General features: G+C 36.5%; 1 protein-coding gene across 3 annotated transcripts in view; it reads right to left on the reverse strand.

Annotated features, from left to right (window-relative positions):
- The window catches only part of ITGA4 (integrin subunit alpha 4), a 52,724-nt gene that overhangs the window by 4,301 nt on the left and 33,780 nt on the right, over positions 1 to 14,643 (reverse strand). For all 3 annotated transcript variants that reach the window (XM_087949641.1, XM_026668046.2, XM_087949642.1), the window contains 9 exons: positions 10,639 to 10,789; positions 8,467 to 8,565; positions 7,748 to 7,827; positions 7,338 to 7,427; positions 6,339 to 6,429; positions 4,492 to 4,599; positions 2,925 to 3,044; positions 762 to 881; positions 359 to 457 (listed from right to left, as the gene is read on the reverse strand). In XM_087949641.1, the coding sequence (XP_087805767.1) occupies positions 359 to 457; positions 762 to 881; positions 2,925 to 3,044; positions 4,492 to 4,599; positions 6,339 to 6,429; positions 7,338 to 7,427; positions 7,748 to 7,827; positions 8,467 to 8,565; positions 10,639 to 10,789 (958 nt within the window). The remainder of the gene's footprint in view (positions 1 to 358; positions 458 to 761; positions 882 to 2,924; positions 3,045 to 4,491; positions 4,600 to 6,338; positions 6,430 to 7,337; positions 7,428 to 7,747; positions 7,828 to 8,466; positions 8,566 to 10,638; positions 10,790 to 14,643) is intronic.

The raw sequence follows: 14,643 nt of genomic DNA on the forward strand, positions 1-14,643 counted from the left end.
TTCAAAGTAGATATATAAAAGAGCTCTCACAGAAGTCAAATGCCACTGATTTCAAAGGCATGCTTTAATTCTGATTACAGCATAATTTCTGATGAAATAATCATGCAATAAAATATGTTTATGGCACTGCAAATGAGGCTTTCTTGCAAATAGATGTAAACAATCTAATGTGCTTTTTCACAACAGCCCTTGGTTTAGATGTAGCAGAATAGGCATTGGGTGCTGAAATAATACAAGAACTAATACCAAATGAATGCTAAATCATGCCTTGGGTTAGAAAATAATTTCAAGCAGGTCTGGGTTAATACTCAAGTTGTCCAGTGTTTCCTTCACTATCTGACTCTCAAATAATACTTACATGAGTGGTTTGCTTATTTTTGTGGAGTTCAATAACTTTGGGATTTTGATCTGCTGAAACTTCTCCCTTTATCTCAAAGGTAAGCACTGAAGCTTCATCCTATTTTTAAGAAGTAAAAAAAAAACATTTTAAATCAACTGCTTTGTAAGGGTTCAAATAAAAAATTATATGAAATAGTAAGCGAGGCTAAGGAGGTAAGATAGAGAGTCAATATAGGACTAAACCTACTCAAAATTAAATGCTCTTCAACATTCAGAGAAAGATTATTAAGCAACTACTTAATCTATTGAATATTAAGCAGCTTAACCTATTGAAATATGACATTTTCTTTGTGGTTCTCTTACATTTAAAGAATATGATTACACAGCCTTCAGTATGGTAGCATAAAGATTAAAATATTTACTATGCTTAATAGTGAAGGTGTTGCCTCGAGATGCACATGAACAGTTGATTCCTTTCCACTCTCCATGTCTCCAAATTTGCAAAATATTTGCCAACACAGTTTATCATTCTTCATGCAAAACTTTAGGAGAAAAAATATAAAAATTAGTATACAGTGTAAAGTGAGTGCAGCACATAAATATATATGAACAATGGAGCATAAATACGTTTGTACCTCAACTGGAATATATAATTAAAATTTTGACTCCAGGCTTCCTCAAATTAGAAAAGAATATGGGATTCATTGCTTATCCCATGAATCACATTAGTTCATAAGCAATAGCTAACATAGGCACATTTACATGTGCCCTTAAATCCAGCTTGAAGATTTTTGAATAACTCTTTTTGAAGGAGATGCTTCTGCATGATGCAAATTTTCAGTCAATTCCAGCCCACATTTGAGACCAGTTTACTTCAGGTTTTTCTGAAGCTCAGGTCCTTCTTTTGAACCTGAATTTTAAGATGGTTGGCCATGTGTTTCCAACAAGTTTTGCTATGTGCATGTCATGCTTTGGCAGTGGTTGAGATGAAGATACAACATGGTGTGATCTTCCCAGCAATTATTGTTTGCTTTTAGCTAGTGCAGACATCCCTGCCCCTCTATACAGTAGTAGCTGACAGACAATTGTACAATGGGTAGAATATGATTTTTTTGAAGTCCAATTTACTCCTTCCTCAATCCCCCACCTAACCTGTTGGCAGATTGCATGAAATGGCAGGTGGCTGAAGCCAATGCTATCTCCACTACTGCCAGCCTTATGAGATATACCAGACGGGAACCATCACCGGGTGATCTAATTCTACTTTATTATAAGGTTATTTTAACATAACCTTGCTTCTCTCCCCCCATCTCCTTTATAGCCCCCAAATTAGGGAGGGTCTTTTCTAAGCCTCCTGCCCCACATATTCCTGCTGTGGGATAAGCTGACTTTTATATGACTGTTCCATTGGCTGAGTCTTATTGCCCTGTCTTCCAAGGTCATCCCTACGTACCATTACAGCTATCTACCAAAAGACAGGGATTTGGGGTCAGAAGGACGGGCAAGGAGCAATTGCTCCTGCTTTGGTGTGTTGCATGAGTAATCTAGGAATTTAACATCATGGTTCGCTCCAATTCATGAACTGAAACAAGTGCTCTAAGAAGTTGACAGGGCACTGCCTCACATTTCGCATGCTACCCGACAGCTCTCCCCATAGATACTTTGTTTTGTTGCAAATGTTACCCTAATGCAGGGGTGTCAAACTCGCATCATCATGATGGCATCATGTGACATAGGGCGGCTTTTCCCGCCTTTGCTAAACCAGGTGTAGGCGTGGCCAGCATGTGATGCATCCAGGCCGTGGGCCGTGAGTTTGATAACCCTGCCCTAACAGTTGTGATTGGGTGACTGGTGGATGCAAGAGACCCAGACCCTGATAGAGGCTTCTTCCCAGTAAAGCAGAGCTCTCCCTTTCAGCTGGTCAGGCTCTGACAAACTCAGCATTATAACCTTTGCAACAAGGAGAGCAATAGGTAGCTGCTGTTTTCCCTGGGCAGGTAAACCTATCCACCCAGCACATTTGTTTCTTAGGACAGAACCACTGAGACAGAGATGGTATTGTTTGTGTAGACAGAATGTGTGTTTTGCTGAGCTACCTTCTGCCAACTCCTGTCTGGAAGAAAACAAGTTAATCTGGCTTTCTGAAAAAGCCTCACATGTAAGCATTAGATGGCGTAAAGCCTTGATAGTAATGTATTTCTAATTCATGTCAGGAAAGACCTTTAGAAGGCAGCACTGGTTATCACTTGTCAGCTGTTTTGAATATGAGCCTTTAAGCTTTCAAATTTTAACAATAATGAAGCCTCAGCAAGGGTTACTGTCCTTTTCCTTAAGCCTTTATAAGTTTGTTTCCAACTGTTGAATTCCTAACAGAACCAGTTTATGTCTTTTGGTAAATAAATGCCCTTGTGTGTAATGTGACTTGTTCCCATATAGCTTAACACTGAAATGAGGCATAAATTACGTTAGCATAATCAAGCTGCTCTGTGGTTCTGAAAATTCTGCTTATAAGGCAGAAATATTCAATAGGACAATATTACAGCTTTAACAAATCAGTAAAAAAAAAAAAAAACAGTGAAATTTACCAGTGGCCTATTGTCAAGTTTTGTGAGGAATGTAATAAGATCTTGCACCATATTTCCTTGTTCTTCTGGTAAAATACAGTCTCTCCTATGATTTTCATAGGTACATTGTCCATCAGTAGTCTGCAAACGAGCAAAATCATAATTGTCTTACATTTTGATACCAAAGACATTTGTAAACATTGCATATAACAACATAAATGAATCAGCTCAGTAAAAAATTACCATTTTAATAAAACATTCCTAAATTAAAATAAAACAAATTCATGTAATACTGGGAAGAGCAAGCTTATAGCTAAGCTTTAATAGTACCTAAATTTGACCCATTCTTTAATTCATGTCTTTAAATATCTTGGGACATGAGTAAAGAAAAGGGGATATAGTTTTATAAAGACAGCTGTTTTATATTTTTATTATTAAATTTATTTGCTGTCCATCTCACAATTTGAAGTGAGCTAAGACAACTGCAACCCTTTGCAAGATTTCCTAAGGCATATCATAGGATAGGAAAGCATACAATGATTACAAACACAATTCATAAGGACTCATAGCGCCTGTAACATGTCTTCATGCCCATATTGAAAAAAGATGATTCTATACAGGAAAAAACCTTAAATATTCTATGACCGACTGTATTTTCTTCTGCATTTTATTGTTGATGCAGCATCATGGAGTCTTTTCTCCTAATATGAGCCATGAGAAAAGCTTCAAATTCCAAATATACTGTTCTGAGTTGTAACAGCTGTGTCACTTGTGCTGAGAATATTTTGAGTGTGAAACCATTGCCTTGACCTCAGAACACTTCCAAAGTGACTGAAACAATGCAAACCAGCTGTTTTGAACTCAAAACGACGATTTGGAACTTAACCCGGGTTTGAAAAGTTTTGAACCTCCCTACCTAACCCTCTTTCCCTTTCTATGGAAGTTGTGCAAAAGTAAATTATTTATTACTTCCGTATTAAAATTATATGTTGTTCTTGAACAGGGCAGCTCAAAGGCAAGATGCCAATTACACTGTAAATCCACATCAGGGAACCACAAACATTTCAGGCTGGTAGCATCAATCTTGAGGCAAACGCCTTCTCAGGAACATCTGAGATGGGATGTGTGTCAAAATCTGCAAGATGACAGGTCATGAGACCAGACCTGTTCTTTTTGTACATTTTTGTGACCTTGAGGCATGTACAAAGGAAATGGGTCTTGCATCATACCCGCTATTTTGTAGATTGTGATCCTTTGTGTTGAAATTCAATTATTCATCTATTTATATATTTTCATAGTATTTTCTGATGATGTTTTCTGCAGGCAAAGCAACTCATCAATAAACAAAGATCCGTAAGCCTCCCCTTTGCCTATCTTAATCTGTTGTAACATACCCCTATGCTGCTTTACACCTTTTTCCACCAATGGCACTGCTGGTTTGTTCTTCCTCTTAAATCATAAACATCAAAAATAGCATATCACAATCGTTCATAAAGCTTGCAGATCTATGTAGGAAGCTAACAATTGCATAATTTGTTATGCTATATCGCATTTCATGTTCCAAATCCAGAAAATAAATCAAACATACCTTGACATCAAGTATATTAAACAGCTTGGTATCTCTTGGTAGAAAAGAATTGGGTATCTGTATCAGCAGATTTACATCAGGAGCCAGACTTACTCCAGGATTACTAACCTTTGGTGTATAGAAGGCCAGAGTTGAATTAGTATTTTATCTGAATTGGTGTCAGAATTATTGCAGCCTATCACCTTCCTCCAGTCAAAGCTTAAAACAATTGGAATTTAAAAAACCTTCATCTGCAAGCATTGAATTCTGAACATATAGTTCCTGATGCTCCACTATACTGCAAGCTAAAGCATCTGTATATATTTTAACATTTGTAGATTAGTACTTAGAATAACTTTATTGTCACTTTGAATGTACGCTAATCAGCATGCTTTAAAATGAAATTCAGCTATCAAAGGGTCACCACCTCCAATGTACACTACATAAACATGACAAAATAAATAAATACAAAAGTATGCATATAGTCATATACCCACATACATTATATCACACAGAGAAAAAGATCTGTGTCCAAGGCATACTTAAGGTAGACAAAATGGCAATAAAGGATATTGCAAGACCACAGGAAAAGCATAATTAAATAATTAAAATGATGGTAGAAGAGACAAAAATAGCTCTTATTTGCCATTCCTCCAGCAAGAAAGTCTTTTTGAAACAATGAATATATGGAGCAAAAAATAAACACCGATTTTTGAAAGGGAACATTTACATTATAATAAACGCAGCAATTCACAATAGCACTTATATTTCAAAAACTGAGATGACTTCCTTCATTGTGAAAAAAGAGTAGCTGTGACATAATGGGTAAAATTAAATCAATAACTTCAAACTTGACAGCTTTAAGACTTGTGGACTTCAACTCCCAGAATTCCTGAGCTAACATGACTGGAGGAGGAATTCTGGCAGTTGAAGTCCACAAGTCTTAAAGCTGTCAAGTTTGAAGACCCCAGAATTACCGTATATGCCGGCGTATAAGGCGACCTGGCGTATAAGGCGACCCCCAACATTTCCACTCAAAATATAGTTTGTTATATACTCGCCCCCTCTTCCGCACGCCTTCCACTTTTGCACTTTTTTTTTTTTGAGCCACTTTGTGTGCACCGTGGAAGCTAATCCGATGAAGCCGAAAGAGGAGCAGCCAGCCTTCTCCCAGCTCCCGGAAACGAGGCTCGCACCGCCCGGGCTCCGCTGAGGTATCCGGCTGGGGCTGTCAGGAAGTTGTTACCGCTGGCGCGGCTCATGCGCTCCAGTCCCAGCGTTGCCTCGGGAAGGGAAAGGCAAAAGGAAGAGCCGCGGCGCTGCAATGGCAGCAGCGGCTCCTGGTTTTGCCTTTCCCTTCCCGAGGCAACGCAGGACTGGAGCCGCGGGCCGCGCCAGCGGTAACAACTCCTGACAGCCCCAGCTGGATACCTCAGCGGAGCTCGGGCGGAGCCCTCGTTCCTTGGAGCTGGGAGAAGGCTGGCTGCTCGGCTTCATCGGATTCGCTTCCACGGTGCTAAAAGTGCCTCAACTGCCGGGCAGCCACAGTGCTTCCCAATTACTATTTGCCGGCGTATAAGACGACCCGGCATATAAGACCACCCCCAATTGGAGGCATGTTTTTCAGGGCAAAGTCATCTTATACGCCGGCAAATACGGTAAATGAATAGTGCTCAGAGAGTGATCAATGTGGACAGAGCTTCAGTGGATAAGAAAGCAGCTTTGTAGAAAGTTAAATGTTGGACTCAGATTGGGAAGACCTAGATTCAAATCTACCTCAGTTAAGAGAAAGCATGTTTTGTTTTGTTTTAAAAACTAATTTCATTTAATTTCCAAAAGGCAATGAAAGTAGAGAATAATGTTCATACATAGAAAGTGACGTTGATTGTCTCCTCCATGCAAGAAATTGGTGAATTTTCTTCACTGGGCCCATAAATAAACGATGCTGGAGACACAGACCTACAAACAATGTTTTTTTCAAAATAAATAACAGAGAAAATATTGATTAAAGTGGAATCATATGATAATTTCTTTGAAAACTTAGTTACAGTACATCCAATTAAACTCCCATAATTTTCATTGCTGTCCTTCCTCCTGCTTTCCTATGTGGCCTCTAAACTTGAAGGTGACCTTCCAAATAAGTTGTAAGATGTACAGGAGGGAGTAGAGGTAAAGATGAGATAGAAGTCTCATCTGCAGGGATTGACTGTCCTGGTAGATATCCAGCTTGCTTTTGAGTATCAAAAAAGAACTCATCTATTTTGGTATGACTGTTCTACCTACAATACCGTATTTATCTCTGCAAGATTTGCAACAAGAATATTTTCCAGCCTTCTCTGAAGAAGGCAGGTACCTTTTAAATTGCAAACTCTACCAAATGTATGGCACCTTTTTTTAAAAAAAATGCTGGTATCCCTTCCTATTCCTTGAATTTTACACCGTCATCCATATTCCTATATGTGCGTTTAATCTCAAATAAATATATATTTACAATTAAATTAAATACATATTATAAATGCAGGTTTCAAAACTTTTCCATTTATTAAAAAGCTGTATGAGGATCAAGAGCTACTATGCACTTTTAATATCTTTTTCAGAAATTGTGGCTTTTGTAGGTCAAATAAATCTCAATTATCCATCTTTATAAGTCATAAGGACAACATTAAGCCTCTATAAGGTTGAAAGCCCAAAAACTGAATTTACCTGGTTATCCTGTTAAAACAGCATTTGTGAAGCTTTCATACTGCCTTTCCATAAAAATGAGCTAAGGCTGAGCAGTTAAAAGAGCACACAAGAACATCCACAGGCTCAAAATCATGAGAAATCATGCAACAACTCTATACACATTTCCAAATCATTTTGCTTACCCATGAATGTTCAGTTCGACTTCGTGTTTCTGAGCCAAAGCTAAAACTACATTGTTATCGGACAGCAGGTCAGGGTCTAATTCATTTTCACTACAGAAGGAAAGAAATGCATCACAATGTTTACTGACATCCCCGAGTACTGTTTGGTTTTCTTTCTTGAATAGTACATTTGGCAATAGATAGCATGATCAAATGCCAGCAAGCACACTTTCTATCATTTTGGTACGAGAGTTTTGCCCATTTGAGGAATGTATCCATACCGTATTTTTCCAACCCCCAAAAGAAATATTGTTCCCCCATTACATTAGATTTCTGTGAAATTTCTGCAAATTATGAAATGTATTTTTTCTGCAGTTCATTTTTTTTCAAATATAGGTCTAAGATAACAACCTGTAGTAAGCAATGCTTACCAAGTTGCATTAATGCTGATATGCAAGTCATCATCTGCTCTGCTGAGTGAACTTGAATCCAACACAAAGCTAATGTCCACCTGAAAAAATGAATTTTTACAGCTTGCATTAATCAATCTGTATTCTATCAGAATGCATAATAGACACTGCATTCAGTAAATTAGCTGTAATTATACTATTGAAGTCTATAACTATTCACTTATCAAGGCAGCGTTAACAATCAATACATTCTCAACATGCAGATCTTTGACTTAGCCTAATTTTACTACTAAGCACCATAGGAATCCTGTTTATACATATGTACCCCTGACCCTGTTTCATGACTAGCCATGCTCCATTTTCATGGTTTCCAAACATTTCATTGAACTGAACATGTAAACAATTACAGCAAATAAGCTCCAAAATGTCACCGTATCTCATACTATTGTTCTCATACCTAAGGAATGCTTGAGATTGACATTTTAATCTGATCTACTTTTAGTCTTTTAACCAATTATTAGAGATATTAGAAAATGCATATGGACACCATCTTTTGTTTAATAATAATAATAATAATAATAATAATAATAATAATAATAATAATAATAATAATAATAATAATAATAATAATAATAATATATTTGAGGCCATCCATCATAGTTCCTTGGTATACGGATATGATAACAATAAGAATACAGTCTACTATATACTAATCAAGTCACTTTTCATATTATTCTTACCTTTGAAAGATGATCAACATACAAATATCCAATGCTACAGTTAATTGTCACTCCTTGACTTTCCTTTTCTGATATTTGAAAATGTATCTGTGTTTCTTCCTATTGTAAAAATGAACAATATATAAGAAGGCAGAAATAGATGAAAGTTTCACAAAAAAAAACAATTTTTAAAATTGACAAGGCAACAAAAATCTCTAGATCAGAGGTTTCCAACATTTGTGGCTTGGTGGCCTGGCTGGAAGGAAGAAAGGACCTGGGCTGTGTGAGTGGTGGGCCAATGCGCATGTGCATGCACACAGCTCTACTTGCGTGAGTGGTGAACCGGTGCACATGCACATCCATGCCAGCCCGTCACTCCCACAGCCTGAAATTTGCTCAGCCTAATTCTGAATAGGTAACTGCCCAGTAGTGGGCTGTGGTCCAGGCGTTGGGGACCCCTGATCTAGATGTGTTGTGAGATTTTGATTATAAGGAAGACTGAAAATGGGATTCTATCTAGCCTTTTCCCATTATACGTCTTTCTTGACTAATTTTCTCCCCCTATTTTCTGAAAGGGTTTGCTTTGCTAGAAAGGGGTACCTGTATGTCTTCCCAAAAAGAAAATAGCTGTTTTGAAGGAATTAAAAAAAATAAATCAGAAAATGATTTAGGGAGTAAGGGTCACTCAATGGTTAAGATTCTGGGCTTATCATCTTACCAGTTTGAGACCCAAGCTCCCATCCTTGCCCCAGCTCCTACCAAACTAGCACTTGAAAAGTATACAAAACCAAGTAGATAAATAGGTATCACTTCAGTGGAAAGGTAACAGCGCTCCATGACGTCATACTCGCCACGACTGTGGAAATTACTTTGGGCAGCGCTGGCTCAATGTTTTTGAAACAGAGATGAGTACACACACACCCCTATGGTCAGCAGTGACTAGCAGAGTAAAATCTGAAGGGATTCCTGTGCCTTTTTAGGGAGAAAAAGTTAACATTAGCTCCACTTCTTCAGATAAAAATCCTACATCCAAGTTGCTCTTTATTAAAAAATACAGAGGTATTTGGAGGATTGAATAAAACAAGAAAACAGGAAAAATTTAGAACTTCTTGTGATGGTAATCATCGCCATACTGCCTGTGTTCTCTGCAGGCCAATAATACCACCAGCACTGCCACTGATAAAAATCTGAAAGTTTAATTCACTTCAATGTGAACCTCAGGTTTTTACAGAAGGCACTGATTAGGCTTATCATTCAAAGAGAAAAGAGTGGACTCTATCTTCCCAGTTACATTATGTCTACTGAAAAGTTTCAAATCTTTCAAATTGTAAAGAAAACTTATGATTTATGAAGTTGATGGGACATTGTTATTTTGGATAGAGAAAAAGGGAAAGGAAACGGACCATAATAAAAAAGGCACAATATTTTGTTGCGTATGTAATCATAATCTGTAGTGTGGTCTAGTGATTTCCATGATGATTATTGGTGATGCACCTGCTGGCTGCCAGCTTCTATAAATTTAATTCATTTTCCCCCTAAGCAAATTGGAAGCTATTTGAAGTCCTTACATTCAACACAGAATAAATTACTTTCTGTTGTTCATGTGTCACTGGCCACATAGAGGAGACAATTTATAGGTAGGTCTAAACAAAATGTCCAATTGTGTACAATGTTAAAATTCTGCTTTACTTTTTTGTTTTGGGCAAAAAGTGATCTTTGACATGTAGCTTGTTTGCTGCTTCATTAAAAAAAAATGGAAATTTTTCATTATAATTAAATATACTTTGCTTTGCTAGAAAATTGTATCTGTAGCTTCCCAAAGAAGAGAGATTTTTTGAAGGGAAATTTATATGGTTTTATAAACAACTGTTTTACTATATAGTCCTTGACATACTTATTCTGCAGCAAGCCCCACTGATTTCGATGAAACGAAAAGAAAAAAAAATGTTTTAATCTATTCATCTTTTTCTCTTATTCAATGAGTAATATTAAGTGGACCAAATAGTCTGGAAGAATAACTGTAGTTTTGTACATTGGTTTAAATCAGTGGCACTGTTTTATTTCAGTTTCTCTTGTGAATTAAGTTTCACATTTTTTTAAATGAAACTTTTGTTTGTTTGATTTTTAGCTGAGCAAATGAAAAAGTGCCTGGCAAATTATTTTATACAAAGATACAGAAAATAGGTTTCTTACCTGTGCTACAAGTTTGGTGAAATAGAGACCTTTAGGCAGCTGGATATGAAGGCTGGTCTGATAAGCATCGTCGCCAGCATTGTACAAGCTGATATTCAACATCACCTGTTTTACATTTCCCACTGAAAGGTAAGGTTTCTTTTCATAAGGCCTATACAAAATGAGTAAGAATATACATCGTTTCTATTTAAACCACTTTTTGAACTGCAATTTTAATACAACAGAAAAGGAAACACTGTATTTAAGTTTAGATTTCTTTTGTCCTGCAACTTACTGTTAAGAAATTCAGACCAGGCTTTTCCATTGCAAAATTCAATATGTGCATCCTTTCATTAAAAAAACCGGAATTTGCTCTTAACTATGCTATCATTTTGGAAAGTTATCATTTTTGATATGAAAGTAAGTTGACACTGCCTGTAGATAATCAAAGGATACTATCCATATGTATATTTTTCAGATGAATTCCTGCAAGCTGATTTGATCTCAGAATTAAGAGAAGCAGCCAAATGTCTAGTGATAATTTTAGCAAGTGAATATATTTGATCACTTAGTAAGCTGGTTGTTTATGTCCATCTTAAAGGATAAAAAATAATCTCACTTCATGTGAATCTCATTCCAGGATAGACCAGCGATGTGATCCCAGAAAAAAGTGAGGAAATATTAACCAGGTTCTGTGGATTTAGGTGCTTTAGGCAAATTTATGTAATAGAGGAATGCAAGAGCTAACAAGCTTCATATATATCATAACAGCACAAAATTTGTTTCTGTGGGTCAAAGGAAAGTCCCTGTGATACTTTGTGTGAGGTTGTGAATGCTCCAACACTGGAAGTTTTAAAGAAGAGATTGGATAATCATTTATCTTGCCTAAGCAGGGGGTTGGACTAGAAGACCTCCAAGGTCCCCTCCAACTCTGTTATTCTATTCTACTTTGAGCTGTCTAGATAGACTAACGATAAGATAGAACAGTTATAACCAAATATTTTTTCCAGCTATATTTGGATCCCACTTGTTGTATCTTCCAGTGTGGCTTCTACAGAAGTTCCTCCGAGCAAATGTGATTAAACTGTAAATGTCAATGCAACAAAAAAGAAAAAATGCACTGGGAGTATGCATGTTAACTTTATTTAACATAAATGCATTTTAATTAAACTCATATCAGATCCAATTTAGCTTTTATTCTGCTAGTTTTGGGTGGGTGGCTTTGGGCTGAAAAAAAAGTGCATAAAATTCAGTTTCTGTACTAGTTGATCTCTTTGCAAGACAGAGTAGTTGCCTGTCTTTCTACCATGGAATGAAAAAAAAAATTACTACATATTTGAAGTAGTCAGCACACAACTGTTATCTATTTTCCTGCTAAATTTTCCCATTCCTCAGCCAATTAGGTATGTGTGTGATATAATTTTCCTTACCATTTAAGCAATGCATAATAGCAGATGATCCGCAAACACATACCAAACACCACAACGAACTTCTTTTTTGCCCTCATTCTCTGCTCAAACACTGACTTTAGTTCTTTATCCTTTCTAGAAAATCTGTTTCTCTCTATATAACTGGAATTGCTCAATAATTAACAAGACATGCCTTCTATGTGTGCTACAACCACAATCATTGTTGGTTAAATGTCTCTTTTTTAATGCAGCTGATATGTTGCAAGAGAGCGACTGTCGTTTTACTCTCAATCAAGGTTAATGAAAGGCAGGACTTGTGCACACGAGCGAACATGTATATCTTATGTTTCACCCAGTGTTCTCTAATAATGTTAACAAGTAAATAGGAAAAAAAACACCTAAAAGGATTTGAAACTAAACTTCAATCTGACATTAAACTTTAATTAAGACTTGCAGAAGAGCTGCCTTGAAATAGGCATTTATCAAACATTCTGGCTTGAGACCAATACATTTAGTCATTTAATACCTTGGGGAGAAAAGTTGGCACTTAGACAAGCAACACAAGGTAAAAGTACTACATAAGCAGTAAGTTTCAAATGAAAATGTGAAATACAAATACTAATATTTCAGTGGCTGAGCTTCTACTTAATGGTATGCGTGAAAGTTCCTTTAAATATAAATAATTGATATTCTTTCCTTTCCTGCATTCTACTTTTATGGTGTTTTGCTTTGTTAGAAGAGCGATGTGTAGATTATAAACATCCATAAAGCAAACTAACAGTTGTTCACTTTATTCAGAGTTTCCTCTTCTTCCTTTAATCCAGTACACACAATTTATATGAAATATATACCTGTCAACTCAAATTAATTAAATTATCTGATTAAAGTAATTTAGAAAGGGTACACTAAGGTAAACCATAAATACTCTTACCTGGCTTTCTTACGTAAGACGGTTGGAAGACAGCCATGTTAGTGTAATGTAACAAAATGTCAGAAGAAATCTGATAACAGCTTTCTGACTGACAAATTTTGTTAAAAGGCATAAGTTTTCCCAAGCTGCAGCATCAAATGCATAGACCTGATCTTATGCATCTGACAAGCAACTGCTTGCAAAAATGTATGCTTCCTAATAGCATTTGTTAGTTGGAAAAGATACCACCAGCCTCCTGATTATAAGAAGTTAGTTTCCTTAAAAAAAAAAAATGCTGTTCGCAAGTAAAGAATAAGTATCTGGAGAAAATAATTAGGTGTTTCACACTTTGTGGAAAGCAAAACAAGGGAAATGTGATAGCACCAATCCCATTTGTTTACACCTCTGTCTGCCACTATTGAAGCTGGAGGCTTTTTTTTTAACCAGCAAAAGATGACATGATTAGAATAGGGTTTTTTTCTTGTAGTTTTCATCTACTAAAAAACCCCTTCAGAGCAGAGAGGAATGGAAGTAAAAATAGTAAAGATACGATGTTCCCCTTCCCAACTATTTTTCCCTAAAATTTTAAGCCTCCCTCCTTGCCTTATATTTTATTTTTTGATTTATTTTATTTTGTCAAGCGATTATAAGATAACAGGTATAAGTATAAACATAGTTATGAATACATGAAATGGATACATATAAGAAAAATAAGTATATTTAAACAGATTAATCTCTCATTGTTACGGTAAGTTCATCACTATGTAACTAATGAAAAGATGAATTAATTAATTTTTTAAAATGGCATTAATCTTCAGCCTACTCTTCAGCCCAACCCTAAGAAATAGGATATCCAGGAAAATTTGATGAAACCTAAATTGAGCAGATTTTGAAAGCTCCAGAAGATTTTTTTAGATGAAACAGAAATCCTCTAAAACAGACCAAATCACTATGAATTCCTGGATGGTTCAGATGGGCATAAACAGGCTACAACTCATCCCCTATAGGAAACAGGACCCTGGAGAGAAGGGAAAGAGAAGAACCCTAGGAACTGAATGACTGTCGATTTCTAAGGAAGATTTAAAATGAATTATTTTGAAATCATGCAGAATGGCTATGGCCCTGAAAGATGACAGTGCAAAAGAAGTGCAAAAAAAGAGAAACGAAATCAGATTAGAATTCAGGTAGAGAAATAATTTCAAGGCTTGGTTCCTAAGGAGGAAAAAAAAGATTAAGTCAGCCCTGAAAAGACAGGACTGACAGGCCAATTAAATTCAGGAAACAGGAGAACAGATCATGCAAATTTTGCCTTTATAGAAGGGTAATTTCAAAATTCTAGACTTTGTAATCTGTAAAAGAATTTTTCATTGCAGTTCAGCAGAACATCTGCTTGAATGTGAAAAACATTCACATTTCCTTTTTACACTGCTTAAAAAAAATAAAGGGAACACTTAAACAACACAATGTAACTCCAAGTCAATCACACTTCTGTGAAATCAAACTGTCCACTTAGGTAGCAACACTGACTGACAATCAATTTCACATGCTGTTGTGCAAATGGAATAGACAACAGGTGGAAAGCATAGGCACTTAGCAAGACATCCCCAATAAAGGAGTGGTTCTGCAGGTGGTGACCACAGAATACTTCTCAGCTCCTATGCTTTCTGGCTGATGGTTTGGTCACTTTTGAATGCTGGCGGTGCTTTC

Source organism: Notechis scutatus, chromosome 1, assembly GCF_049901735.1.
Source record: "Notechis scutatus isolate UNSWTSFEM ecotype Mainland chromosome 1, rNotScu1.2, whole genome shotgun sequence".
Classification (NCBI taxonomy): Eukaryota; Metazoa; Chordata; class Lepidosauria; order Squamata; family Elapidae; genus Notechis; species Notechis scutatus.